At 59.0% G+C, this 25,974-nt stretch overlaps 1 protein-coding gene, 5 non-coding genes and 5 pseudogenes across 6 annotated transcripts; all 11 read left to right on the top strand.

The window, feature by feature from the left end:
* Positions 1-476: 476 nt before the first annotated feature.
* LOC149338680 (U2 spliceosomal RNA) lies at positions 477-648 on the top strand (annotated as a pseudogene).
* An 899-nt stretch (positions 649-1,547) lies between these two features.
* LOC149338679 (U2 spliceosomal RNA) lies at positions 1,548-1,740 on the top strand. Its single transcript, XR_016283887.1, has one exon. It is a non-coding gene; the product is annotated as a U2 spliceosomal RNA (small nuclear RNA).
* Positions 1,741-2,555: 815 nt separating this feature from the next.
* On the top strand, positions 2,556-4,204 carry LOC149338678 (uncharacterized). Its single transcript, XM_089550772.1, has one exon. The coding sequence runs from the start codon at positions 2,828-2,830 to the stop codon at positions 4,202-4,204; it is 1,377 nt and encodes a 458-aa protein (XP_089406898.1). The 5' UTR covers positions 2,556-2,827.
* A 5-nt stretch (positions 4,205-4,209) lies between these two features.
* Positions 4,210-5,754, top strand: LOC149338677 (uncharacterized; annotated as a pseudogene).
* Positions 5,755-8,376: 2,622 nt separating this feature from the next.
* LOC149338676 (U2 spliceosomal RNA) lies at positions 8,377-8,546 on the top strand (annotated as a pseudogene).
* Positions 8,547-9,443: 897 nt separating this feature from the next.
* LOC149338675 (U2 spliceosomal RNA) lies at positions 9,444-9,636 on the top strand. Its single transcript, XR_016283886.1, has one exon. It is a non-coding gene; the product is annotated as a U2 spliceosomal RNA (small nuclear RNA).
* Positions 9,637-16,278: 6,642 nt separating this feature from the next.
* LOC149338674 (U2 spliceosomal RNA) lies at positions 16,279-16,448 on the top strand (annotated as a pseudogene).
* An 898-nt stretch (positions 16,449-17,346) lies between these two features.
* On the top strand, positions 17,347-17,539 carry LOC149338673 (U2 spliceosomal RNA). The gene has a single exon (XR_016283885.1). It is a non-coding gene; the product is annotated as a U2 spliceosomal RNA (small nuclear RNA).
* A 5,716-nt stretch (positions 17,540-23,255) lies between these two features.
* Positions 23,256-23,427, top strand: LOC149338672 (U2 spliceosomal RNA; annotated as a pseudogene).
* An 897-nt stretch (positions 23,428-24,324) lies between these two features.
* On the top strand, positions 24,325-24,517 carry LOC149338671 (U2 spliceosomal RNA). The gene has a single exon (XR_016283884.1). It is a non-coding gene; the product is annotated as a U2 spliceosomal RNA (small nuclear RNA).
* Positions 24,518-25,414: 897 nt separating this feature from the next.
* Positions 25,415-25,607, top strand: LOC149338670 (U2 spliceosomal RNA). Its single transcript, XR_016283883.1, has one exon. It is a non-coding gene; the product is annotated as a U2 spliceosomal RNA (small nuclear RNA).
* The last annotated feature ends 367 nt before the right edge of the window (positions 25,608-25,974 follow it).

Here is a 25,974-nt window from a genome sequence, read left to right as displayed (position 1 = left end):
GGGGAGTCGGCGATTGTCATTGACATCACTTGCCCCTTTGACAATCGCAAAACTGCCTTCGATGCGGCGCGGGAGAATAAAGTCGTAAAGTACGAGCCCGTTCGCCAGTACCTGCTGAGAAAATTCCAGCGGGTCAGCATCGAGGCAGTCGTTGTTGGAGCGCTCGGCTCTTGGGACCCCAACAACGACAAAGTGATGAGGCGTCTTTGTAGCAAAAGCTACTTGCGCCTCTTCAAGAAGCTGGTAGTGAGCGACACTATCGCAGCTTCTCGCGAAGTCTACTCCACACACGTGGCTGCAAAATGAGGGCGTTGCGCTTCGGCGGACCTCGCAGTCACGTGTTGGAAGACTTCTTACACACACAACAGCACACACACTCCACACACGCGGGCGAATAAAGCTTACAGACGAGACTTCCGATAAAAAGGAACGAACAATAATCAGATATGCTGAAATAAGAACTAGGAAATGTCCCGAAACATTTCTGAAAAAACTCTGTTCTTATCAGCTTAATATCTGATATGTGGTCTTATTTGGACCCAAGATGTTAAACTGATTTTTGGAGCGCGGCGGAGTGTTCGGGGCTTGCCCCACCACCGCCACGGGTCGACCCGGTATTGCACTACCTCCGGGACCGGCCCAGCGACTCCCCCATCCCTGGGGGAGCAAAAACCTAATTCTAAAATCAGATCACGAAATCCCAACACGACAATCAGCTCAGAAACAGCAAAGCCGCGCAGTGCTGTGTGACGGCCTGCCTGGTCTACGCTGCAGGCAATTTCTCGTGTCTTGCTCGGTGACGTGCTTTCACGTTTATTCGCTATCCGCTTTGCTGCGCGAGTCGGCGCATTTTGATGCTCGCAGAAGAGGAAAAAAAAAAAAAACACACCGCCGGCGCAGTCTCGGGCATTTGGCCAACAGCGCATTGTCACATCCCTTTCCCGCGGCGCCCATGGCCTCGGGATGAAACCTGCTCCCCGCGCGCTTCCTTTCGCCCTTTCAAGGCGTGTCTGGCAGGTTTTTCGGGCGGGAGAGAAGCAAGACAGAAACCGGTCTTGCGGAATAGTCTTAGCCCTTTGGCTAAGACGATCTGAGCCTTTTGGCTAAGATGCGAGTGTAGTATCTATTCTTAGCCACAACTAGAGAATGGTCAGCGCGCTCGCTCCACTCTTACTCCCCCCCCCCCCCCTCCTGTTCCCCCATTTGCCGTTTGTGATGTTTTCGAGACCTACTTGCTTATCTGTGCGTTCTCCTGCCCTAATTGTCAATTGAGAGATGAGAAATGGCACCAGCGCTGTTACCGGTGCGCTGGGTGCTCCCTCATGTCCTGTTCTTTCACTTATCACTCAGACTTGCTGGCGTTTACCCGATAACGAGCGTTATCTGTGAAAATACTCCCTACCATGTTAGACACTCCGGCTGGAAAGATAAGGGCATGCGATGCCGCTCGCAATTGCCAAATAGCCAACTGCTGCACCGTCCACCGGTATGTGGCGCCACCTGTGCTGCTAATCCGGAGGGTTTTCAAGCCCGGGCTTATCGGGATTATCGCTTCTCGGCCTTTTGGCTAAGATCAAAGTGTAGTATCTGTTCTTATCAGCTTAATATCTGATATGTGGTCTTATTTGGACCCAAGATGTTAAACTGATTTTTGGAGCGCGGCGGAGTGTTCGGGGCTTGCCCCACCACCGCCACGGGTCGACCCGGTATTGCACTACCTCCGGGACCGGCCCAGCGACTCCCCCATCCCTGGGGGAGCAAAAACCTAATTCTAAAATCAGATCACGAAATCCCAACACGACAATCAGCTCAGAAACAGCAAAGCCGCGCAGTGCTGTGTGACGGCCTGCCTGGTCTACGCTGCAGGCAATTTCTCGTGTCTTGCTCGGTGACGTGCTTTCACGTTTATTCGCTATCCGCTTTGCTGCGCGAGTCGGCGCATTTTGATGCTCGCAGAAGAGGAAAAAAAAAAAAAACACACCGCCGGCGCAGTCTCGGGCATTTGGCCAACAGCGCATTGTCACATCCCTTTCCCGCGGCGCCCATGGCCTCGGGATGAAACCTGCTCCCCGCGCGCTTCCTTTCGCCCTTTCAAGGCGTGTCTGGCAGGTTTTTCGGGCGGGAGAGAAGCAAGACAGAAACCGGTCTTGCGGAATAGTCTTAGCCCTTTGGCTAAGACGATCTGAGCCTTTTGGCTAAGATGCGAGTGTAGTATCTATTCTTAGCCACAACTAGAGAATGGTCAGCGCGCTCGCTCCACTCTTACTCCCCCCCCCCCCTCCTGTTCCCCCATTTGCCGTTTGTGATGTTTTCGAGACCTACTTGCTTATCTGTGCGTTCTCCTGCCCTAATTGTCAATTGAGAGATGAGAAATGGCACCAGCGCTGTTACCGGTGCGCTGGGTGCTCCCTCATGTCCTGTTCTTTCACTTATCACTCAGACTTGCTGGCGTTTACCCGATAACGAGCGTTATCTGTGAAAATACTCCCTACCATGTTAGACACTCCGGCTGGAAAGATAAGGGCATGCGATGCCGCTCGCAATTGCCAAATAGCCAACTGCTGCACCGTCCACCGGTATGTGGCGCCACCTGTGCTGCTAATCCGGAGGGTTTTCAAGCCCGGGCTTATCGGGATTATCGCTTCTCGGCCTTTTGGCTGAGACGGACGTGTCGCGCTGCGCTCCGCTCGCGATCCTTTCTTCCGTGCGTGTGCGTGCCCCGGCGGGCGCTCCGTTCTCGGACGCCGCCCGTGCTCCAGCGTTTCCCGAGGTCCAGTCGTCCGCTCCCCGGCGCCAGGCCTGCTGCCGCGGCGCACAGGGCGTGGCCATGGACCTCCCGCCGCCCGCAACGCGCCCCACTGAGGCGCAATGCTTCAATTTTGTGGTGCCGGAACCCGTTCCGGCGGACGACATAATCGACGCGATCGAGGCTGTCGTCGGTGTCGGGGGGCTGCAATATTTGCAGCACCTCGGCGGTACCCGTTTTCTGTGCGCTGTTAGCACCATGACGCAAGCAGCGAAGATGGTGGCGGCGGGGTCCCTCTCCGTCGCCGGAAAAGAAGTGCCGCTGGTGCAGTTGGCCGCACCAGTGGTTTTTGTGACGGTTTTCCGTCTTCGACCGTCTGTCAGCGACGACGCCCTTGCCGCTGCCCTGGCTCCCTACGGCAAGGTGCGTGCCATCACCGAGCCCGTCTTCAAGGGCCGGAGCGACATCCGGAACGGGTGCCGCCTGGTCAAGTTGGAGATGACGCGACCGCCGCCGAACTTCCTCTCCGTCGCGGGTCACCGCGCCATGCTGGAGTACAGAGGAATGAGGCGCGTGTGCTCGCGGTGCGGTGCGGAGGGCCACCTCGGAGCGGCCTGCAAGGCAGTGAAGTGCGGGCGCTGCTCCGCTTTCGGGCACGAGACGGCGTCGTGCAGCGCGACATGCAAGCGCTGCGGCGGTCAGCACGCGACTTCGGATTGTGTCCTCCCCCGCTCCTACGCCGCCGCTGCTGCAGGGGCTGCTGCCCGCGCGCAAGACAACATCGTCGTGGCGGGGACCAACGAGACCCCTGGCGTGCCGGGCGAGCCCCCGGATAAACCGAAGGAGCCCCCCGACCCCGAGGGCAGCGGCGAGCCCACGGGCGCGCCGCGTGAGACGGAGCCGCGTCGTGACGACGCCGACGACGTCTCCAACTCGACGGTGACCCTCGGGTCGCCGCGTGACGGAGCGAGCTCCGACGTCGCATCCGACGAGGACACGTCGAGTGCGGGTTCCGACGACGAGGCGTCGGTGGCTTCAGTCCTCCTGAAGGAGCTTGACGTGATGCCGTCCCTGGAGGCGGCGTTGTTTGACGACCTGCCGTGTGCGGGTCAGCCTCACCAGTCCGAGAGCGGCGAGTCGTCCGATACGCGGCCCTCGGAGTCCGACCTGCCGACCTCTTCGGAGGACCTCAGCCAGGACGGTGACAACGTCGGCGCGACGCGCCTGCTGCCTGGCAGTGCCCCTGCCGCCCTGCCCGAGAGGCGCACTGGCGCCGCGACTCCGGCACGTAAGGGAGCCCGCAAGGCTTCCCAACCAGTCGGCGCGGACGAGACCAAGCGCGCCATGTCCTCGTCGGACAGCGGAGCGGCCGCTTCGTCGTCTGCGGCCCCCAAGAAGCGCGTCAGGAAAGACGACACGGAGGGAGGCGCGATGGAAATCGCGCACAACTCCGAGTAGGAGCCATGGCGACGTCAGCCGAGGCCCCCGGCCGTAACGGCCCTCGTCCTCCTCCCCTGCCGAGCGGCGGCTCGGGCGCCGCGCTATCGGCGCTCGCCCGGCGCCCTTATCTCGTCGGCGCGCTGGCTTCGTCGGCGCTGTGTGCGAACGATGGACGGTGTCTGTGCGGTGGTTTGTGTTGGTGCGCGTGTGACTGTGTGTGCTTTCCGCAGCCGCGTGCATCGACCGGACTTTACCACTGCACAGCCGCTAGCACCGCTTGTCATCGTCGCCCCGTCGCCGCGGGGCCGCCAGCTACGACGCCTGCAGGGATCCTGGACCTGCCCTCCCAGCGCCTCCGCGACGCCGGTGTGTGGCCGCACCCACGAACTCTGCCTGCAGAACTCTGCCGTGAGTCCGTCGTTGTTTTGTTTGTTTTCTCGATTGTTCGCTTTGTTTTGGTTTGTTGTGTTTTCCTTTTGCATTTATGATGGCTGAGTTTCGCTTTCTTACTTTTAACGTGCAAGGCTTCCGCTCTCCCGACAAGCAACGGGAGGTGCTTAGCCTTGCGCGTTCGTTTCATGCCGATGTTTTGTTTTTGCAGGAGTGCAATTTTCGCACGCCTGCAGATGTTATCTCTTTTCGTTCGCGCTTTAATGTTGATGCTTTTTTTTCCCTGACGGACTCACGGTGTTGCGGTGTGGGTGTGGTGTTTTTGTCGCCGGCATGTCGCACCGGCGCGCACTGTACCTTTGGCCACGATGGCCGAGTGATCGTGGTTGATGTTTTTCTGGACGGGCGCAGAGTTCGCTTCGTGAACGTTTACGCGCCTGTTACGCGCTCCCTGACCAACGAATTTTTCCGTTCGCTCGGCTCCCACCTGCTCGAGCCTGTGCCCCTTGTCCTTGTCGGGGACTTTAATTGCGTCCTCGACACCGTTCGCGACATTCAGGGTCCGGGTCACGGCGCGTCGAACTATCACGCGAAGGAGTTGGGCAAGTTGGTTCGCCAGCTGCACCTCACCGACGCGTGGGTGTCGGCGCACGGAGACGCCTTCGCGCCAACCCGCGTAAGGGGTCGGAGTGCTAGCAGACTCGACCGAGTCTATCTGCCCCCCTCGCTCGTCCAGAGCCTCGCCTCGTGCGAGGTCCTTCCCTTTCCGCCGGGCGTTAGGAACCTCAGCGACCACCACCCGGTCGCGGTCTCTCTTCGGTGCGCGTCCGGTCGCAGCGCGTCGCTCGCGTCCTGGCGCATGGACCCCGCGGTCCTGCACGACCCGCCGAGTGTCGACGCGATCGGAGCGGAGTTGTCGCGGTCGATCGCCCTAGTCGGCGATTTCAGCCCCGACGCGTGGGACTGTCTCAAGGGGCAGTGGCGAGACATTCTAGTTCGCGCCGGAAAAGCGAGGCGCGCGCGCACAACGGCCGCGCTCAACGACGTTTTGCGCCGCATGCGCATTGTGAAACAGGGAGGCCAGTTGACCTATGCAATGCGGGAGTACCTAGAGACTCTCCGAGTCAGGTACCACCGCATTTTGGAGCAGGCATCTCAAGCCGCCCGCGTCGCAGCAGACCTACGTCTGCCGTCTGAAGACAGCGCGGACCTAATGCACGCGCGGAGCCTACGTCACAGGAACGAGCGCCCCGCCCGCATAGATAGTGTTTCTATGCCGGACGGCTCGCTATCGGAGCATTCCGCGGACGTCGAGCGAGTTTTTCGCGAGCATTTCGCGTCGCTCTTCGCGTCTCGGAATCTGCGCGTTGACGCTAGTTTCGACGGCACCGTCGCCGATTTTTGCGGAGTCCTTCCCCGCCCGGCTGGTGACGCCGACTTCGCACTGTGTTCCGCTGCGTCCAAAGACGAGGTTTTGGCCACGCTGCAGCGCATGAACCACGCGACCGCTCCGGGGCCTGACGGCCTAGTCGCGGGGTTCTACTTGACTTTCTTCCCCGTCGTAGGGGATTTCCTGACGCGCCTCGTCAATTGTTTTCTTGTAGAGGGCCAAAAACCCTCGTCGTTCGGCCGAGGCCGAATCACACTCGTTCCGAAGCAGGGGGGGTCTCCGTCAAGGCCCGAGGCGTGGCGGCCCATTACCCTGCTAAACACAGATTACAAGTTGGTCGCATCCCTCCTAGTGGGTCGCTTGCGGCCCTTCTTAGAGGACCTGGTGAGCCCCTTCCAAGCCTGCTCTGTTCCCGGACGCTCCATCTTCGCGTCGCTCACTCTCACGCGAGACGTGTTCGCGTATGCGAATGAGAAGCGACTCAGTGGGCTGTTCCTCTCTCTCGATCAGGCCAAGGCTTTCGACAGGGTGGAGCACGCTTACCTGCTTTCGGTTTTGCGAGCCTTCGGGCTCCCGTCCAGCTTCGTCGACCGAATAGGCCTCATGTACCGTGACCTCACGGCGGAGCTGCTAGTCAACGGCACAGTCTCCTCGTCCTTTCCAGTCACACGTGGCGTGCGCCAGGGATGTCCTCTCTCTCCGGCGTTGTTCGTCCTGTCGTTGGACCCTCTCCTGCGGCGCGTCGCCTCCAACCAGCGCATTCGAGGCTTTCCAATGACAGGGCAGGAAACGGTCGTGGTCTCGGCTTACGCCGACGACATCTCCATCTTTGTTCGCGACGTCCGGAGCGTTAGGGAGTTCCTGGCCACTTTCGAGGAGTACGCTTCTCTGTCGGGAGCCCTGCTGAACCCGGAAAAGAGCCACGCTCTTCGTTTTGGCTCATTTGATGACCCCCTGCCAGTCCCGATCCCGTTCGTAGACGCCGTTCGTGTGTTGGGAGTGCTCTTTCACCACGGCGGCGTCTCTCCCCGCACGTGGGACGAGGTCGTCTCGCGGACCGCGGACGCGTTGCGTCACGCCGCGCAGTTTAACTCGACTCTCGAGTCGAGGGTTGCGGTTATCAAGAGCCGCGCCTTCGGCTTCGCCTTTTACGTGGCGCGAGTTGCGGCCATGCCGCGACGAACAGCGGGCCGCCTGGCTTCCCTCGCGGGATGTTTCTTGTGGGATGGCGGAGCAGCCGTGGTGGCCCGCCACCTGTGCACACTGCCGCCTGCCCGTGGCGGTCTCGGACTGCCTTGCGTTGCCACCATGGCCCGCGTGCTTAGCGCGAAGCTCGTTGCGAGCTTGGTCAACAACGACGCGTACCTGGGGCGCTCGCTCCTTTTCTACTGGCTGAGCACTGCCAGGCGAGCGTTTCTCCCAGGCCGACACACTGGGCCCCAGGCCGAGACACCCGCGCCCTTTTACAGGGCAGCAGCCGGACTCAAGACCTCTCTTGAGTCCGATCTTCCAAACGTGGATCTGTGTGAGGTTCCCCCAGCGCGCATTTGCGAATTAATCGCTTGCGCCCGCTTGAGCCCCGACGACCAACGCCGCACGACACCAAACAAGTGGTCGTCATGGGCAAGGAGCCGCTTGCCGGCTGAAGTACGGGACTTTGAGTGGCGGCGGCGCTGGGGCGTCCTGCCGACCCGCGAGCGCCTCTTATCGTGGCGCGTGGTGCCGGACAATAGGTGCCCGAATTGTGGTGCCAGAGAGACTGCGCACCACATTTTCTTCGAATGTTCGGTCGCGAGAGTGATGTGGCGCCTAGTTGCGCGCATGTTTTCAGTTCGTGCCGGGCCAGGTGTCCGATGCCCTCGTGGCCTCTTCGCGAGGCTAGTTTTTGTATGCACAATGTTTGTATTGTGGCGCCGGCGGTGTCTGGCCGAAGCGCGCCGCCAACCGGCGAGAGCAATGTACCCGGCGTTGCAGAACCTGCGGCTTCTCCTCTGGCAGTACTTGTCTGACCGACTCGATACAGACGGAGAAGCCCAGTTTCTGCGACGCTGGCACACGCGGTATTTTGTTGTACGCGGGAACGGTCTGGCTATGCCGGCTCTGCCTTACTAGCCAGACCCCCCCCCCCCCCCCCCCCCCCCCCCCCTTTTTTCTTTCCGGTGTGGATCTTGTGTTTTGACACTGTCAAAATTTTTGGCCTGCATGTGTGAGAATGTACATTGACACATTCTAATGTAACTGTTTTATGTACTTGTGTTCTTGTACTTGTATTGAGATTGTTTTGTACACTTGTAGCGTGAGCCGGCAAGGCCGCGCTGATGGCTCTGCAACTGTTTGATTTTGGTCCAATCTTTGTGCCCACACGTTGTTTATGTACAACCCGATGGATTGGTTTGGAAGTCAAATAAACTTCCCTTTATGTAGTATCTGTTCTTATCAGCTTAATATCTGATATGTGGTCTTATTTGGACCCAAGATGTTAAACTGATTTTTGGAGCGCGGCGGAGTGTTCGGGGCTTGCCCCACCACCGCCACGGGTCGACCCGGTATTGCACTACCTCCGGGACCGGCCCAGCGACTCCCCCATCCCTGGGGGAGCAAAAACCTAATTCTAAAATCAGATCACGAAATCCCAACACGACAATCAGCTCAGAAACAGCAAAGCCGCGCAGTGCTGTGTGACGGCCTGCCTGGTCTACGCTGCAGGCAATTTCTCGTGTCTTGCTCGGTGACGTGCTTTCACGTTTATTCGCTATCCGCTTTGCTGCGCGAGTCGGCGCATTTTGATGCTCGCAGAAGAGGAAAAAAAAAAAAAACACACCGCCGGCGCAGTCTCGGGCATTTGGCCAACAGCGCATTGTCACATCCCTTTCCCGCGGCGCCCATGGCCTCGGGATGAAACCTGCTCCCCGCGCGCTTCCTTTCGCCCTTTCAAGGCGTGTCTGGCAGGTTTTTCGGGCGGGAGAGAAGCAAGACAGAAACCGGTCTTGCGGAATAGTCTTAGCCCTTTGGCTAAGACGATCTGAGCCTTTTGGCTAAGATGCGAGTGTAGTATCTATTCTTAGCCACAACTAGAGAATGGTCAGCGCGCTCGCTCCACTCTTACTCCCCCCCCCCCCTCCTGTTCCCCCATTTGCCGTTTGTGATGTTTTCGAGACCTACTTGCTTATCTGTGCGTTCTCCTGCCCTAATTGTCAATTGAGAGATGAGAAATGGCACCAGCGCTGTTACCGGTGCGCTGGGTGCTCCCTCATGTCCTGTTCTTTCACTTATCACTCAGACTTGCTGGCGTTTACCCGATAACGAGCGTTATCTGTGAAAATACTCCCTACCATGTTAGACACTCCGGCTGGAAAGATAAGGGCATGCGATGCCGCTCGCAATTGCCAAATAGCCAACTGCTGCACCGTCCACCGGTATGTGGCGCCACCTGTGCTGCTAATCCGGAGGGTTTTCAAGCCCGGGCTTATCGGGATTATCGCTTCTCGGCCTTTTGGCTAAGATCAAAGTGTAGTATCTGTTCTTATCAGCTTAATATCTGATATGTGGTCTTATTTGGACCCAAGATGTTAAACTGATTTTTGGAGCGCGGCGGAGTGTTCGGGGCTTGCCCCACCACCGCCACGGGTCGACCCGGTATTGCACTACCTCCGGGACCGGCCCAGCGACTCCCCCATCCCTGGGGGAGCAAAAACCTAATTCTAAAATCAGATCACGAAATCCCAACACGACAATCAGCTCAGAAACAGCAAAGCCGCGCAGTGCTGTGTGACGGCCTGCCTGGTCTACGCTGCAGGCAATTTCTCGTGTCTTGCTCGGTGACGTGCTTTCACGTTTATTCGCTATCCGCTTTGCTGCGCGAGTCGGCGCATTTTGATGCTCGCAGAAGAGGAAAAAAAAAAAAAACACACCGCCGGCGCAGTCTCGGGCATTTGGCCAACAGCGCATTGTCACATCCCTTTCCCGCGGCGCCCATGGCCTCGGGATGAAACCTGCTCCCCGCGCGCTTCCTTTCGCCCTTTCAAGGCGTGTCTGGCAGGTTTTTCGGGCGGGAGAGAAGCAAGACAGAAACCGGTCTTGCGGAATAGTCTTAGCCCTTTGGCTAAGACGATCTGAGCCTTTTGGCTAAGATGCGAGTGTAGTATCTATTCTTAGCCACAACTAGAGAATGGTCAGCGCGCTCGCTCCACTCTTACTCCCCCCCCCCCCTCCTGTTCCCCCATTTGCCGTTTGTGATGTTTTCGAGACCTACTTGCTTATCTGTGCGTTCTCCTGCCCTAATTGTCAATTGAGAGATGAGAAATGGCACCAGCGCTGTTACCGGTGCGCTGGGTGCTCCCTCATGTCCTGTTCTTTCACTTATCACTCAGACTTGCTGGCGTTTACCCGATAACGAGCGTTATCTGTGAAAATACTCCCTACCATGTTAGACACTCCGGCTGGAAAGATAAGGGCATGCGATGCCGCTCGCAATTGCCAAATAGCCAACTGCTGCACCGTCCACCGGTATGTGGCGCCACCTGTGCTGCTAATCCGGAGGGTTTTCAAGCCCGGGCTTATCGGGATTATCGCTTCTCGGCCTTTTGGCTGAGACGGACGTGTCGCGCTGCGCTCCGCTCGCGATCCTTTTTTTCCGTGCGTGTGCGTGCCCCGGCGGGCGCTCCGTTCTCGGACGCCGCCCGTGCTCCAGCGTTTCCCGAGGTCCAGTCGTCCGCTCCCCGGCGCCAGGCCTGCTGCCGCGGCGCACAGGGCGTGGCCATGGACCTCCCGCCGCCCGCAACGCGCCCCACTGAGGCGCAATGCTTCAATTTTGTGGTGCCGGAACCCGTTCCGGCGGACGACATAATCGACGCGATCGAGGCTGTCGTCGGTGTCGGGGGGCTGCAATATTTGCAGCACCTCGGCGGTACCCGTTTTCTGTGCGCTGTTAGCACCATGACGCAAGCAGCGAAGATGGTGGCGGCGGGGTCCCTCTCCGTCGCCGGAAAAGAAGTGCCGCTGGTGCAGTTGGCCGCACCAGTGGTTTTTGTGACGGTTTTCCGTCTTCGACCGTCTGTCAGCGACGACGCCCTTGCCGCTGCCCTGGCTCCATACGGCAAGGTGCGTGCCATCACCGAGCCCGTCTTCAAGGGCCGGAGCGACATCCGGAACGGGTGCCGCCTGGTCAAGTTGGAGATGACGCGACCGCCGCCGAACTTCCTCTCCGTCGCGGGTCACCGCGCCATGCTGGAGTACAGAGGAATGCGGCGCGTGTGCTCGCGGTGCGGTGCGGAGGGCCACCTCGGAGCGGCCTGCAAGGCAGTGAAGTGCGGGCGCTGCTCCGCTTTCGGGCACGAGACGGCGTCGTGCAGCGCGACATGCAAGCGCTGCGGCGGTCAGCACGCGACTTCGGATTGTGTCCTCCCCCGCTCCTACGCCGCCGCTGCTGCAGGGGCTGCTGCCCGCGCGCAAGACAACATCGTCGTGGCGGCGACCAACGACCGCCCTGGCGTGCCGGGCGAGCCCCCGGATAAGCCGAAGGAGCCCCCAGACCCCGAGGGCAGCGGCGAGCCCACGAGCACGCCGCGTGAGGCGGAGCCGCGTCGTGACGACGCCGACGACGTCTCCAACTCGACGGTGACCCTCGGGTCGCCGCGTGACGGAGCGAGCTCCGACGTCGCATCCGACGAGGACACGTCGAGTGCGGGTTCCGACGACGAGGCGTCGGTGGCTTCAGTCCTCCTGAAGGAGCTCGACGTGATGCCGTCCCTGGAGGCGGCGTTGTTTGACGACCTGCCGTGTGCGGGTCAGCCTCACCAGTCCGAGAGCGGCGAGTCGTCCGATACGCGGCCCTCGGAGTCCGACCTGCCGACCTCTTCGGAGGACCTCAGCCAGGACGGTGACAACGTTGGCGCGACGCGCCTGCTGCCCGGCAGTGCCCCTGCCGCCCTGCCCGAGAGGCGCACTGGCGCCGCGACTCGGGCACGTAAGGGAGCCCGCAAGGCTTCCCAACCAGTCGGCGCGGACGAGACCAAGCGCGCCATGTCCTCGTCGGACAGCGGAGCGGCCGCTTCGTCGTCTGCGGCCCCCAAGAAGCGCGTCAGGAAAGACGACACGGAGGGAGGCGCGATGGAAGTCGCGCACGACTCCGAGTAGGAGCCATGGCGACGTCAGCCGAGGCCCCCGGCCGTAACGGCCCTCGTCCTCCTCCCCTGCCGAGCGGCGGCTCGGGCGCCGCGCTATCGGCGCTCGCCCGGCGCCCTTATCTCGTCGGCGCGCTGGCTTCGTCGGCGCTGTGTGCGAACGATGGACGGTGTCTGTGCGGTGGTTTGTGTTGGTGCGCGTGTGACTGTGTGTGCTTTCCGCAGCCGCGTGCATCGACCGGACTTTGCCACTGCACAGCCGCTTGCACCGATTGTCATCGTCGCCCCGTCGCCGCGGGGCCGCCAGCTACGACGCCTGCAGGGATCCTGGACCTGCCCTCCCAGCGCCTCCGCGACGCCGGTGTGTGGCCGCACCCACGAACTCTGCCTGCAGAACTCTGCCGTGAGTCCGTCGTTGTTTTGTTTGTTTTCTCGATTGTTCGCTTTGTTTTGGTTTGTTGTGTTTTCTTTTTGCATTTATGATGGCTGAGTTTCGCTTTCTTACTTTTAACGTGCAAGGCTTCCGCTCTCCTGACAAGCAACGGGAGGTGCTTAGCCTTGCGCGTTCGTTTCATGCCGATGTTTTGTTTTTGCAGGAGTGCAATTTTCGCACGCCTGCAGATGTTATCTCTTTTCGTTCGCGCTTTAATGTTGATGCTTTTTTTTCCCTGACGGACTCACGGTGTTGCGGTGTGGGTGTGGTGTTTTTGTCGCCGGCGTGTCGCACCGGCGCGCACTGTACCTTTGGCCACGATGGCCGAGTGATCGTGGTTGATGTTTTTCTGGACGGGCGCAGAGTTCGCTTCGTGAACGTTTACGCGCCTGTTACGCGCTCCCTGACCAACGAATTTTTCCGTTCGCTCGGCTCCCACCTGCTCGAGCCTGTGCCCCTTGTCCTTGTCGGGGACTTTAACTGCGTCCTCGACACCGTTCGCGACATTCAGGGTCCGGGTCACGGCGCGTCGAACTACCACGCGAAGGAGTTGGGCAAGTTGGTTCGCCAGCTGCACCTCACCGACGCGTGGGTGTCGGCGCACGGAGACGCCTTCGCGCCAACTCGCGTAAGGGGTCGGACTGCTAGCAGACTCGACCGAGTCTATCTCCCTCCCGCGCTCGTCCAGAGCCTCGCCTCGTGCGAAGCCCTCCCTTTTCCGCCGGGCGTTAGGGACCTCAGCGACCACCACCCGGTCGCGGTCTCTCTTCGGTGCGCGTCCGGTCGCAGCGCGTCGCTCGCGTCCTGGCGCATGGACCCCGCGGTCCTGCACGACCCGCCGAGTGTTGACGCGATCGGAGCGGAGTTGTCGCGGTCGATCGCCCTAGTCGGCGATTTCAGCCCCGACGCGTGGGACTGTCTCAAGGGGCAGTGGCGAGACATTCTAGTTAGCGCCGGAAAGGCGAGGCGCGCGCGCACAACGGCAGCGCTCAACGACGTTTTGCGCCGCATGCGCATTGTGAAACAGGGAGGCCAATTGACCTATGCAATGCGGGAGTACCTAGAGACTCTCCGAGTCAGGTACCACCGCATTTTGGAGCAGGCATCTCAAGCCGCCCGCGTCGCAGCAGACCTACGTCTGCCGTCTGAAGACAGCGCGGACCTGATGCACGCGCGGAGCCTACGTCACAGGAACGAACGCCCCGCCCGCATAGATAGCGTTGCGATGCCGGACGGCTCGCTATCGGAGCATTCCGCGGACGTCGAGAGAGTTTTTCGCGAGCATTTCGCGTCGCTCTTCGCGTCTCGGAATCTGCGCGCTGACGCGAGTTTCGACGCCACCGTTGCCGCTTTTTGCGGAGATCTTCCCCGCCCGGCTGGTGACGCCGACTTGGCACTGTCTTCCGCTGCATCTAAAGAGGAGGTGTTGGCCACGCTGAAGCGCATGAACCACGCGACCGCTCCGGGGCCCGACGGCCTAGTCGCGGGTTTTTACCTGACGTTCTTCCCCGTCGTAGGGGACTTCTTGACGCGCCTCGTCAATTGTTTTCTTGTAGAGGGCCAAAAACCCTCGTCGTTCGGCCGAGGCCGAATCACACTCGTTCCGAAGCAGGGGGGGTCTCCGTCAAGGCCCGAGGCGTGGCGGCCCATTACCCTGCTGAACACAGATTATAAGTTGGTCGCCTCCCTCCTAGTTGGTCGCTTGCGCCCTTTCTTGGAGGACTTGGTGAGCCCCTTCCAAGCCTGCTCTGTTCCCGGCCGCTCCATCTTCGCGTCGCTCACTCTCACGCGAGACGTGTTCGCGTACGCGAATGAGAAGCGAGTCAGTGGGCTGTACCTCTCCCTAGATCAGGCCAAGGCTTTCGACAGGGTGGAGCATGCCTACCTGTTCGCGGTTTTGCGAGCCTTCGGGCTCCCGTCCAGCTTCGTCGACCGAATAGGCCTCATGTACCGTGACCTCACGGCGGAGCTCCTAGTCAACGGCACAGTCTCCTCGTCCTTCCCAGTCACACGTGGCGTGCGCCAGGGATGTCCTCTCTCTCCGGCGTTGTTTGTCCTGTCGTTGGACCCTCTCCTGCGGCGCGTCGCCTCCAACCAGCGCATTCGAGGTTTTCCAATGACAGGGCAGGAAACCGTCGTTGTCTCGGCTTACGCCGACGACATCTCCATCTTCGTTCGCGACGTACGGAGCGTTAGGGAGTTCCTGGCCACGTTCGAGGAGTACGCTTCTCTGTCGGGAGCTCTGTTAAACCCGGAAAAGAGCCACGCTCTTCGCTTTGGCTCGTTTAGTGACCCGCTTCCAGTCCCGATCCCTTTCGTAGACGCCGTCCGCGTGCTGGGAGTCCTCTTCCACCAGGGCGGCGTCTCTCCCCGCACGTGGGACGAGGTCGTCTCGAGGACCGCGGACGCGTTGCGTCACGCCGCCCAGTTTAACTCGACTCTCGAGTCGAGGGTTGCGGTTCTCAAGAGCCGCGCCTTCGGCTTCGCCTTTTACGTGGCGCGAGTTGCGGCCATGCCGCGACGAACAGCGGGCCGCCTGGCTTCCCTCGCGGGATGTTTCTTGTGGGATGGCGGAGCAGCCGTGGTGGCCCGCCACCTGTGCACACTGCCGCCTGCCCGTGGCGGTCTCGGACTGCCTTGCGTGGCCACCATGGCCCGCGTGCTTAGCGCGAAGCTCGTTGCGAGCTTGGTCAACAACGACGCGTACCTGGGGCGCTCGCTCCTTTTCTACTGGCTGAGCACTGCCAGGCGAGCGTTTCTCCCAGGAAGACACACCGGGCCCCAGGCCGAGACACCCGCGCCCTTTTACAGGGCTGCAGCCGGACTCAAGACGTCTCTTGAGTCCGACCTACCAGACGTTGACCTCTCCGAGATTCCTCCGACGCGCATTTGCGAATTAATCGCGTGCGCCCGCTTGAGCCCCGACGACCAACGCCGCACGGCTCCAAACAAGTGGTCGTCCTGGGCAAGGAGCCGCTTGCCGGCTGAAGTACGGGACTTTGAGTGGCGGCGGCGCTGGGGCGTCCTGCCGACCCGCGAGCGCCTCTTGTCGTGGCGAGTGGTGCCGGACAACCGGTGCCCGAATTGTGGTGCGATAGAGACGGCGCACCACATCTTTTTTGAGTGTTCCGTCGCCAGAGTAATGTGGCGCTTAGTTGGGCGAATGTTTTCCGTTCGTGCCGGGCCGGGTGTCCGACGGCCTCGTGGCCTCTTTGCGAGGCTAGTTTTTGTATGCTCAATGTTTGTATTGTGGCGCCGGCGGTGTCTGGCCGAAGCTCGCCGCCAACCGGCGAGAGCAATGTACCCGGCGTTGCAGAACCTGCGGCTTCTCCTCTGGCAGTACTTGTCTGACCGACTCGATACAGACGGAGAAGCCCAGTTTCTGCGACGCTGGCACACGCGGTATTTTGTTGCACGCGGGAGCGGTCTGGCTATGCCGGCTCTACCGTATTAGCCAGGCCCCTCCTCCCTCCCCCCTCCCTATTTTCCTTCATGTCTGGACTTTTGTGTTTGACAATGTTTAAAAATTATGCCCTCCACGTGTGAGAATGAATTTTGATTCATGCTGATGTCATTGTTTATTGTTTATTGTACATGTGTACTTGTACTTGTATTGAGATGAATTCTTTTGTACACTTGTAGCGCGCGCCGGCAAGGCCGCGCTGATGGCTCTGCAACTGCTTGATTTTGGCCCAATCTTTGTGCCCACACGTTGTTTATGTACAGCCCGATCAATTGTTTTGGGAGTCAAATAAACTTCCCTTTATGTAGTATCTGTTCTTATCAGCTTAATATCTGATATGTGGTCTTATTTGGACCCAAGATGTTAAACTGATTTTTGGAGCGCGGCGGAGTGTTCGGGGCTTGCCCCACCACCGCCACGGGTCGACCCGGTATTGCACTACCTCCGGGACCGGCCCAGCGACTCCCCCATCCCTGGGGGAGCAAAAACCTAATTCTAAAATCAGATCACGAAATCCCAACACGACAATCAGCTCAGAAACAGCAAAGCCGCGCAGTGCTGTGTGACGGCCTGCCTGGTCTACGCTGCAGGCAATTTCTCGTGTCTTGCTCGGTGACGTGCTTTCACGTTTATTCGCTATCCGCTTTGCTGCGCGAGTCGGCGCATTTTGATGCTCGCAGAAGAGGAAAAAAAAAAAAAACACACCGCCGGCGCAGTCTCGGGCATTTGGCCAACAGCGCATTGTCACATCCCTTTCCCGCGGCGCCCATGGCCTCGGGATGAAACCTGCTCCCCGCGCGCTTCCTTTCGCCCTTTCAAGGCGTGTCTGGCAGGTTTTTCGGGCGGGAGAGAAGCAAGACAGAAACCGGTCTTGCGGAATAGTCTTAGCCCTTTGGCTAAGACGATCTGAGCCTTTTGGCTAAGATGCGAGTGTAGTATCTATTCTTAGCCACAACTAGAGAATGGTCAGCGCGCTCGCTCCACTCTTACTCCCCCCCCCCCCCTCCTGTTCCCCCATTTGCCGTTTGTGATGTTTTCGAGACCTACTTGCTTATCTGTGCGTTCTCCTGCCCTAATTGTCAATTGAGAGATGAGAAATGGCACCAGCGCTGTTACCGGTGCGCTGGGTGCTCCCTCATGTCCTGTTCTTTCACTTATCACTCAGACTTGCTGGCGTTTACCCGATAACGAGCGTTATCTGTGAAAATACTCCCTACCATGTTAGACACTCCGGCTGGAAAGATAAGGGCATGCGATGCCGCTCGCAATTGCCAAATAGCCAACTGCTGCACCGTCCACCGGTATGTGGCGCCACCTGTGCTGCTAATCCGGAGGGTTTTCAAGCCCGGGCTTATCGGGATTATCGCTTCTCGGCCTTTTGGCTAAGATCAAAGTGTAGTATCTGTTCTTATCAGCTTAATATCTGATATGTGGTCTTATTTGGACCCAAGATGTTAAACTGATTTTTGGAGCGCGGCGGAGTGTTCGGGGCTTGCCCCACCACCGCCACGGGTCGACCCGGTATTGCACTACCTCCGGGACCGGCCCAGCGACTCCCCCATCCCTGGGGGAGCAAAAACCTAATTCTAAAATCAGATCACGAAATCCCAACACGACAATCAGCTCAGAAACAGCAAAGCCGCGCAGTGCTGTGTGACGGCCTGCCTGGTCTACGCTGCAGGCAATTTCTCGTGTCTTGCTCGGTGACGTGCTTTCACGTTTATTCGCTATCCGCTTTGCTGCGCGAGTCGGCGCATTTTGATGCTCGCAGAAGAGGAAAAAAAAAAAAAACACACCGCCGGCGCAGTCTCGGGCATTTGGCCAACAGCGCATTGTCACATCCCTTTCCCGCGGCGCCCATGGCCTCGGGATGAAACCTGCTCCCCGCGCGCTTCCTTTCGCCCTTTCAAGGCGTGTCTGGCAGGTTTTTCGGGCGGGAGAGAAGCAAGACAGAAACCGGTCTTGCGGAATAGTCTTAGCCCTTTGGCTAAGACGATCTGAGCCTTTTGGCTAAGATGCGAGTGTAGTATCTATTCTTAGCCACAACTAGAGAATGGTCAGCGCGCTCGCTCCACTCTTACTCCCCCCCCCCCCCTCCTGTTCCCCCATTTGCCGTTTGTGATGTTTTCGAGACCTACTTGCTTATCTGTGCGTTCTCCTGCCCTAATTGTCAATTGAGAGATGAGAAATGGCACCAGCGCTGTTACCGGTGCGCTGGGTGCTCCCTCATGTCCTGTTCTTTCACTTATCACTCAGACTTGCTGGCGTTTACCCGATAACGAGCGTTATCTGTGAAAATACTCCCTACCATGTTAGACACTCCGGCTGGAAAGATAAGGGCATGCGATGCCGCTCGCAATTGCCAAATAGCCAACTGCTGCACCGTCCACCGGTATGTGGCGCCACCTGTGCTGCTAATCCGGAGGGTTTTCAAGCCCGGGCTTATCGGGATTATCGCTTCTCGGCCTTTTGGCTAAGATCAAAGTGTAGTACGGCCTTTTGGCTAAGATCAAAGTGTAGTCTGGGGGCACGCCATTCTGCACTTCTGCGTATCTGTCCGTCGTGCTGCGACTTTTTTTTGTCGTTGTTTTGTTTTTTTTGTATTTTTTGTGTGTATCCGTCTTTTCAGTCGCTGCCGGGTGCAGCCTGAGTGGTCCTGCCGAGGTCTCCCTGGTTGCCGGTTGTCTGCAAGCTTGGCCATCACCTGGCGACACGGTTCCTGCTGCCTGGGCGGATCATCATCGTTGCATGCTGCATGATTATTGTTGCATGATCAAGTGTGCATGCCATTGTTCTGTGTCTTTTTCTCTTTCCTCTCTTGCCTCGTCGCTTGACGAGAAGTGTGCATGAAATATTTTGCTTTTTGAGTGTTATTTCATTTTTGGCTCGTCCATTGCGACGAGAAGTGTTATTTCTGTTTGTCGCCTATCTCACTCCCTCCCCCTTCTTTCTCTTTTATTCTGGTCTCACCGGGCGCTCTGTCCGACGAGGCTCGCTCCCTGAGCTACTTTACTCTACGGCCCCCTGGCAGCTGCCTCTCTCGCTCTCTCTTTCCTCCTTGGCTCGCTTGCTCTGGGCGTGTTAGGGCCACCTGTTTTTCTCTCTCTCCGCTCGCTCGCTCTGTGCCGCGCTCGGCCACTCTCTGTCGCCCTCGCTGCTTGTAGCACGTGGGCACAACCTATTGTCTCTGCTTCCCCCCTTTCTCTGTCTGTGCGTTCGCTCGCTCGCTAGCATCGAGCCCGTCCGCTCAGGCTCGTCTCTGCCTCTGCGCCCGCCTGGGCCGCTCGCTTTCTCTCTCTCCCGCTTCCTCCGCTCCTCCTCGTGCCAGCCCGGCCGCTCGGCCGCCGCTGACTCACCCCGCCGGCGCGTCTGCCTGGCGCCGCCATAGAAAGCCGCGAGGCACTTTGCCACGCGCTTTGAAGTCGCTTCGCCGTGTGTTTGCACTGAGGGAAATCCCTCGCTGCATGTAATCGGCGAATTTCGCCCCGACTTCTCTATTTCTCTCCCTTTATTTCCAGCAGAATGGCGTCCCCCCCGACCAGCACCGCGTCTAGCCCAAGCCGACCCGGATCGCAGCCGCGCCGTGATGGAAGCACATTAACGTTGTGTTTTCCTCTGGCGCGCACGTTCCGATGCACGGAAGAGGGATGCTCCATGGCGTACTCCCCGGCCGTGTGGACGTCCAGGCGGCAGTCCCTCGTTCGACACCTAGAAGGCAACCATGGCGTGCGCATTCGTCGGATCGTGAACCTCTGCGCCCTGTGCAACGAGGACATCGGGATCCGACCGACTGTTCACGGATGCCTTGCCGGAGGGAGGTTCGAGGAGGCTGCTACTGCGGAGAACCGCCACCAGTGCGCTGAGTGTCCATTGACCTTCACTACCAAGAAGGGATTGGACAACCACCACTCGTGGCACCGCAGGAAAGCGGCCTCAGAGGCTCAGCCGCCCCGTCCCGTGCCGTCCGTGACTCGTCGCCCGAGGACTCGCCGCTCTCCAGCCGCGTCGGAGGACTCCTCGTCCGAAGCGGAACAACCAGGCTCGCCCCCGTCCTGCCCCGGGCCGTCCAGAACGCTTCGCCCCAGGACTCGACGCTCCCCAGCACCGTCCGAAGACGCCGCATCGGAAACGGAACCGACGGACTCGCCTCCACCGAGCAGCGAATCATCGTGGTCGCCCCCTCCACCCTCATCGCCTTCTCTTTTCTCCGCAGGAAACTCAGACAGCGAAGACGAACCAGCAAGCCCTGCACCAGCCAGCAACGAGCAGCGCATCTCGACGCAGAGTGACCGAGAGGATTCACCTGCACCCACCTTCCCGGAAGAAGAGGACGGCCCAACGCAAGGAGAAGAGGAAGCGGAGTCAAGCCAACAAGAGGAAGGAAACAGCGTCGACCCCCTGGCATCCCTGACCGAGGACGAGGGCGTTCTCGCCGACCACACCAGGCGCCTCCGGCGTTTGCTGCGCGAGCCTGTTTCTGAGGAGAGTTGGGATGGCTTTCTCTCTGTTTTGCAGGAAGCCATCGCGGAGGTTGGGAAGGCGGTAAAGCTGCCGCCGGCTCCGGCGGGCGGTAAGCCGCGTCGCCCGATCAACCCCGAGAACGCTCAGCAGATCCAGTCGCTCTACCGCAGGAATCGCCGTAGAGCCGTACGCCTGATCGTGGAGGGCGAATCGTCGCTCTGCCCGGTCCCTCTGCAAGATCTACAGGACCACTTCACCACCACGTGGGGACCGAAAGAAGCGGACACCACCCTCCTTCTCAACAAGACCAGCCTCATCGAAGCGACCGAATTCCCGCTAGACGACTTCACCGAGGAAGAAGTTCTCCGCAAGCTGCGCAAGTGCGAGAACACCGCCCCGGGCAACGACCGCATCACCTACCACCACTGGCGCACCACCGACCCGGAAGCCAAGTTCCTGACCGCCGTCTTCAACGCCTGCGTCAAGTTCAAGAGAGTGCCCCCAGCGTGGAAGGAGTCCAGGACCATTCTCATCCACAAGAAGGGACAACTAGAGGACGTCACCAACTGGCGCCCCATCGCCCTCGGCTCGACGATCTCAAAACTGTACGCCGGTTGCCTCGCATCCAGGCTGCAGCGTTGGTTCGGAGAGCACGAGACGCTCTCGCGCTGCCAAAAGGGGTTCCTGCCGCACGATGGCGTGTTCGAGCACAACTTCGTGTTGCAGGAGCGCCTTGACGCGGCGCGGGCTGGCCGTGGGGAGCTGTGCGTCGCCTTCCTCGACTTCGCCAACGCCTTCGGCTCCGTCGCCCACAACGCCATCGTGGACGCCCTTCGAGGAGCCGGCGCCGGGGACGACTTCTGCGCCATCGTCGCCGACCTCTACCGCGACAACACCACCCGCATCGTGGCGAAGGACGGAGCAACGCAGCCCATCGACATCTCCGCCGGAATTCGTCAGGGCTGCCCCCTCAGCGGGCTCCTCTTCAACCTCGTCATCGACCCAGTGCTGCGGGAAGTCCAGGGAGACGAGCGACAGCACAACATCCTGGCCTACGCGGACGACCTGACCCCACTCGCCGACAACCCGGAACAACTTCAAGAGCGAATCGACCAAGTGGCAGCGCTCTCTTCCAGGTTGGGCCTAAAACTCAACCCTGCGAAGTGCAAGACGCTCCACCTCTCCGGCAAGACCCCCGTGGGAACGAGACCGACCGTCTTCACCATCGACGGCACCGACATCCCAACCATTAACGACTTTGAATCCCAATCTTTTCTAGGGCGCCCCGTCGGCTTCAGCGTGTTCCCGGACACGGCGACAGTCGACCAGGCCATCGACGTAGGCACCCGCCTGCTGACCTCAATGCTCGCCCCGTGGCAGAGGTTGGACGCTATTAAAACATTTGTCTACCCAGCGCTCAACTTCTCCATGCGGTGCGGGTTGTTGGGGAAGGCAGAGTGGGAACGCCTCGACGAAGCCCTTCGACCACTCATTAAACGCACTCTCTACCTTCCAGTGAGTGCGGCTAACGAGTACATCTACGGCAGCGCAGCAGCGGGCGCGGCGGGAATCCCCCTCGCAGCGGAGCTCAGCGACATCTGCCGCATCGACAGCGCCTTTAAATTGCTTTCCTCTCACGACGCAGAGGTTCGAGACCTGGCGAAGCGAGCAGTCACCGAGGTCACGACCAAAAGACTAGGACGACAAGTGACCGAGGCGGACGTCGCAGCCTACCTCAGCGGGGAGACGGAGGGCGACTTTAGGGCGCGAGCCACGCAGCTGAAGTCCGTATGGACGGAGGCGCGCAAGGCGTCCCGGCGACTCGAGGTTACGTGGGAGATGCGGGACGGTGCCCCCTACATCACCTGCGCCGACGTAACTTTGGCGCCGAAGCACCGAACGAAGGTCGTGAAGAAGCTGCGATCGATCGCGACGAGCGCACGAAATCTCACTCTCCAGCAAAAACCCAGTCAGGGGAAGGTGATGGAGTGCGTCGCCGCCGATCCTAGCAGCTCTCACTTCATGCGTTCCGGTCTTTTTACCCGTTTCTGTGACTGGCGTTTCATCCACAGGGCGAGGCTGAACCTGCTGCCACTGAACGGGGCCAGGCCGTGGGTGCGTGCAGGAGACCAGCGGTGCAGAGTATGCGGACACGGCCAGGAAACCCTCCCCCACGTTCTCTGCCACTGCATGCGTCAGAGCGCCGCCTACCAGACCCGGCACAACAAAATCGTGAACCGGCTGAAAACAGCTGCGAAGAAGCGATTCACCGTCACCCACGAGAACCAACCCGTGGGAACGACTAACCTCAAGCCGGACCTCGTTCTGGCGCGAGGGGAGTCGGCGATTGTCATTGACGTCACTTGCCCCTTTGACAATCGCAAAACTGCCTTTGATGCGGCGCGGGAGAATAAAGTCGTAAAGTACGAGCCCGTTCGCCAGTACCTGCTGCGAAAATTCCAGCGGGTCAGCATCGAGGCAGTCGTTGTTGGGGCGCTCGGCTCTTGGGACCCCAACAACGACAAAGTGATGAGGCGTCTTTGTAGCAAAAGCTACTTGCGCCTCTTCAAGAAGCTGGTAGTGAGCGACACTATAGCAGCTTCTCGCGAAGTCTACTCCACACACGTGGCTGCAAAATGAGGGCGTTGCGCTTCGGCGGACCTCGCAGTCACGTGTTGGAAGACTTCTTACACACACAACAGCACACACACTCCACACACGCGGGCGAATAAAGCTTACAGACGAGACTTCCGATAAAAAGGAACGAACAATAATCAGATATGCTGAAATAAGAACTAGGAAATGTCCCGAAACATTTCTGAAAAAACTCTGTTCTTATCAGCTTAATATCTGATATGTGGTCTTATTTGGACCCAAGATGTTAAACTGATTTTTGGAGCGCGGCGGAGTGTTCGGGGCTTGCCCCACCACCGCCACGGGTCGACCCGGTATTGCACTACCTCCGGGACCGGCCCAGCGACTCCCCCATCCCTGGGGGAGCAAAAACCTAATTCTAAAATCAGATCACGAAATCCCAACACGACAATCAGCTCAGAAACAGCAAAGCCGCGCAGTGCTGTGTGACGGCCTGCCTGGTCTACGCTGCAGGCAATTTCTCGTGTCTTGCTCGGTGACGTGCTTTCACGTTTATTCGCTATCCGCTTTGCTGCGCGAGTCGGCGCATTTTGATGCTCGCAGAAGAGGAAAAAAAAAAAAAACACACCGCCGGCGCAGTCTCGGGCATTTGGCCAACAGCGCATTGTCACATCCCTTTCCCGCGGCGCCCATGGCCTCGGGATGAAACCTGCTCCCCGCGCGCTTCCTTTCGCCCTTTCAAGGCGTGTCTGGCAGGTTTTTCGGGCGGGAGAGAAGCAAGACAGAAACCGGTCTTGCGGAATAGTCTTAGCCCTTTGGCTAAGACGATCTGAGCCTTTTGGCTAAGATGCGAGTGTAGTATCTATTCTTAGCCACAACTAGAGAATGGTCAGCGCGCTCGCTCCACTCTTACTCCCCCCCCCCCCTCCTGTTCCCCCATTTGCCGTTTGTGATGTTTTCGAGACCTACTTGCTTATCTGTGCGTTCTCCTGCCCTAATTGTCAATTGAGAGATGAGAAATGGCACCAGCGCTGTTACCGGTGCGCTGGGTGCTCCCTCATGTCCTGTTCTTTCACTTATCACTCAGACTTGCTGGCGTTTACCCGATAACGAGCGTTATCTGTGAAAATACTCCCTACCATGTTAGACACTCCGGCTGGAAAGATAAGGGCATGCGATGCCGCTCGCAATTGCCAAATAGCCAACTGCTGCACCGTCCACCGGTATGTGGCGCCACCTGTGCTGCTAATCCGGAGGGTTTTCAAGCCCGGGCTTATCGGGATTATCGCTTCTCGGCCTTTTGGCTAAGATCAAAGTGTAGTATCTGTTCTTATCAGCTTAATATCTGATATGTGGTCTTATTTGGACCCAAGATGTTAAACTGATTTTTGGAGCGCGGCGGAGTGTTCGGGGCTTGCCCCACCACCGCCACGGGTCGACCCGGTATTGCACTACCTCCGGGACCGGCCCAGCGACTCCCCCATCCCTGGGGGAGCAAAAACCTAATTCTAAAATCAGATCACGAAATCCCAACACGACAATCAGCTCAGAAACAGCAAAGCCGCGCAGTGCTGTGTGACGGCCTGCCTGGTCTACGCTGCAGGCAATTTCTCGTGTCTTGCTCGGTGACGTGCTTTCACGTTTATTCGCTATCCGCTTTGCTGCGCGAGTCGGCGCATTTTGATGCTCGCAGAAGAGGAAAAAAAAAAAAACACACCGCCGGCGCAGTCTCGGGCATTTGGCCAACAGCGCATTGTCACATCCCTTTCCCGCGGCGCCCATGGCCTCGGGATGAAACCTGCTCCCCGCGCGCTTCCTTTCGCCCTTTCAAGGCGTGTCTGGCAGGTTTTTCGGGCGGGAGAGAAGCAAGACAGAAACCGGTCTTGCGGAATAGTCTTAGCCCTTTGGCTAAGACGATCTGAGCCTTTTGGCTAAGATGCGAGTGTAGTATCTATTCTTAGCCACAACTAGAGAATGGTCAGCGCGCTCGCTCCACTCTTACTCCCCCCCCCCCCCTCCTGTTCCCCCATTTGCCGTTTGTGATGTTTTCGAGACCTACTTGCTTATCTGTGCGTTCTCCTGCCCTAATTGTCAATTGAGAGATGAGAAATGGCACCAGCGCTGTTACCGGTGCGCTGGGTGCTCCCTCATGTCCTGTTCTTTCACTTATCACTCAGACTTGCTGGCGTTTACCCGATAACGAGCGTTATCTGTGAAAATACTCCCTACCATGTTAGACACTCCGGCTGGAAAGATAAGGGCATGCGATGCCGCTCGCAATTGCCAAATAGCCAACTGCTGCACCGTCCACCGGTATGTGGCGCCACCTGTGCTGCTAATCCGGAGGGTTTTCAAGCCCGGGCTTATCGGGATTATCGCTTCTCGGCCTTTTGGCTAAGATCAAAGTGTAGTATCTGTTCTTATCAGCTTAATATCTGATATGTGGTCTTATTTGGACCCAAGATGTTAAACTGATTTTTGGAGCGCGGCGGAGTGTTCGGGGCTTGCCCCACCACCGCCACGGGTCGACCCGGTATTGCACTACCTCCGGGACCGGCCCAGCGACTCCCCCATCCCTGGGGGAGCAAAAACCTAATTCTAAAATCAGATCACGAAATCCCAACACGACAATCAGCTCAGAAACAGCAAAGCCGCGCAGTGCTGTGTGACGGCCTGCCTGGTCTACGCTGCAGGCAATTTCTCGTGTCTTGCTCGGTGACGTGCTTTCACGTTTATTCGCTATCCGCTTTGCTGCGCGAGTCGGCGCATTTTGATGCTCGCAGAAGAGGAAAAAAAAAAAAAACACACCGCCGGCGCAGTCTCGGGCATTTGGCCAACAGCGCATTGTCACATCCCTTTCCCGCGGCGCCCATGGCCTCGGGATGAAACCTGCTCCCCGCGCGCTTCCTTTCGCCCTTTCAAGGCGTGTCTGGC

Source organism: Amblyomma mixtum, chromosome 6, assembly GCF_055824585.1.
Source record: "Amblyomma mixtum isolate Tamu chromosome 6, ASM5582458v1, whole genome shotgun sequence".
Taxonomy (NCBI): Eukaryota; Metazoa; Arthropoda; class Arachnida; order Ixodida; family Ixodidae; genus Amblyomma; species Amblyomma mixtum.
This window is presented reverse-complemented; position numbering and strand designations above follow the sequence as displayed.

Excerpts from the sequence above, each read along its gene's own strand:
- LOC149338678 (XM_089550772.1), top strand. The coding sequence starts at position 2,828 with ATGGACCTCCCGCCGCCCGCAACGCGCCCCACTGAGGCGCAATGCTTC.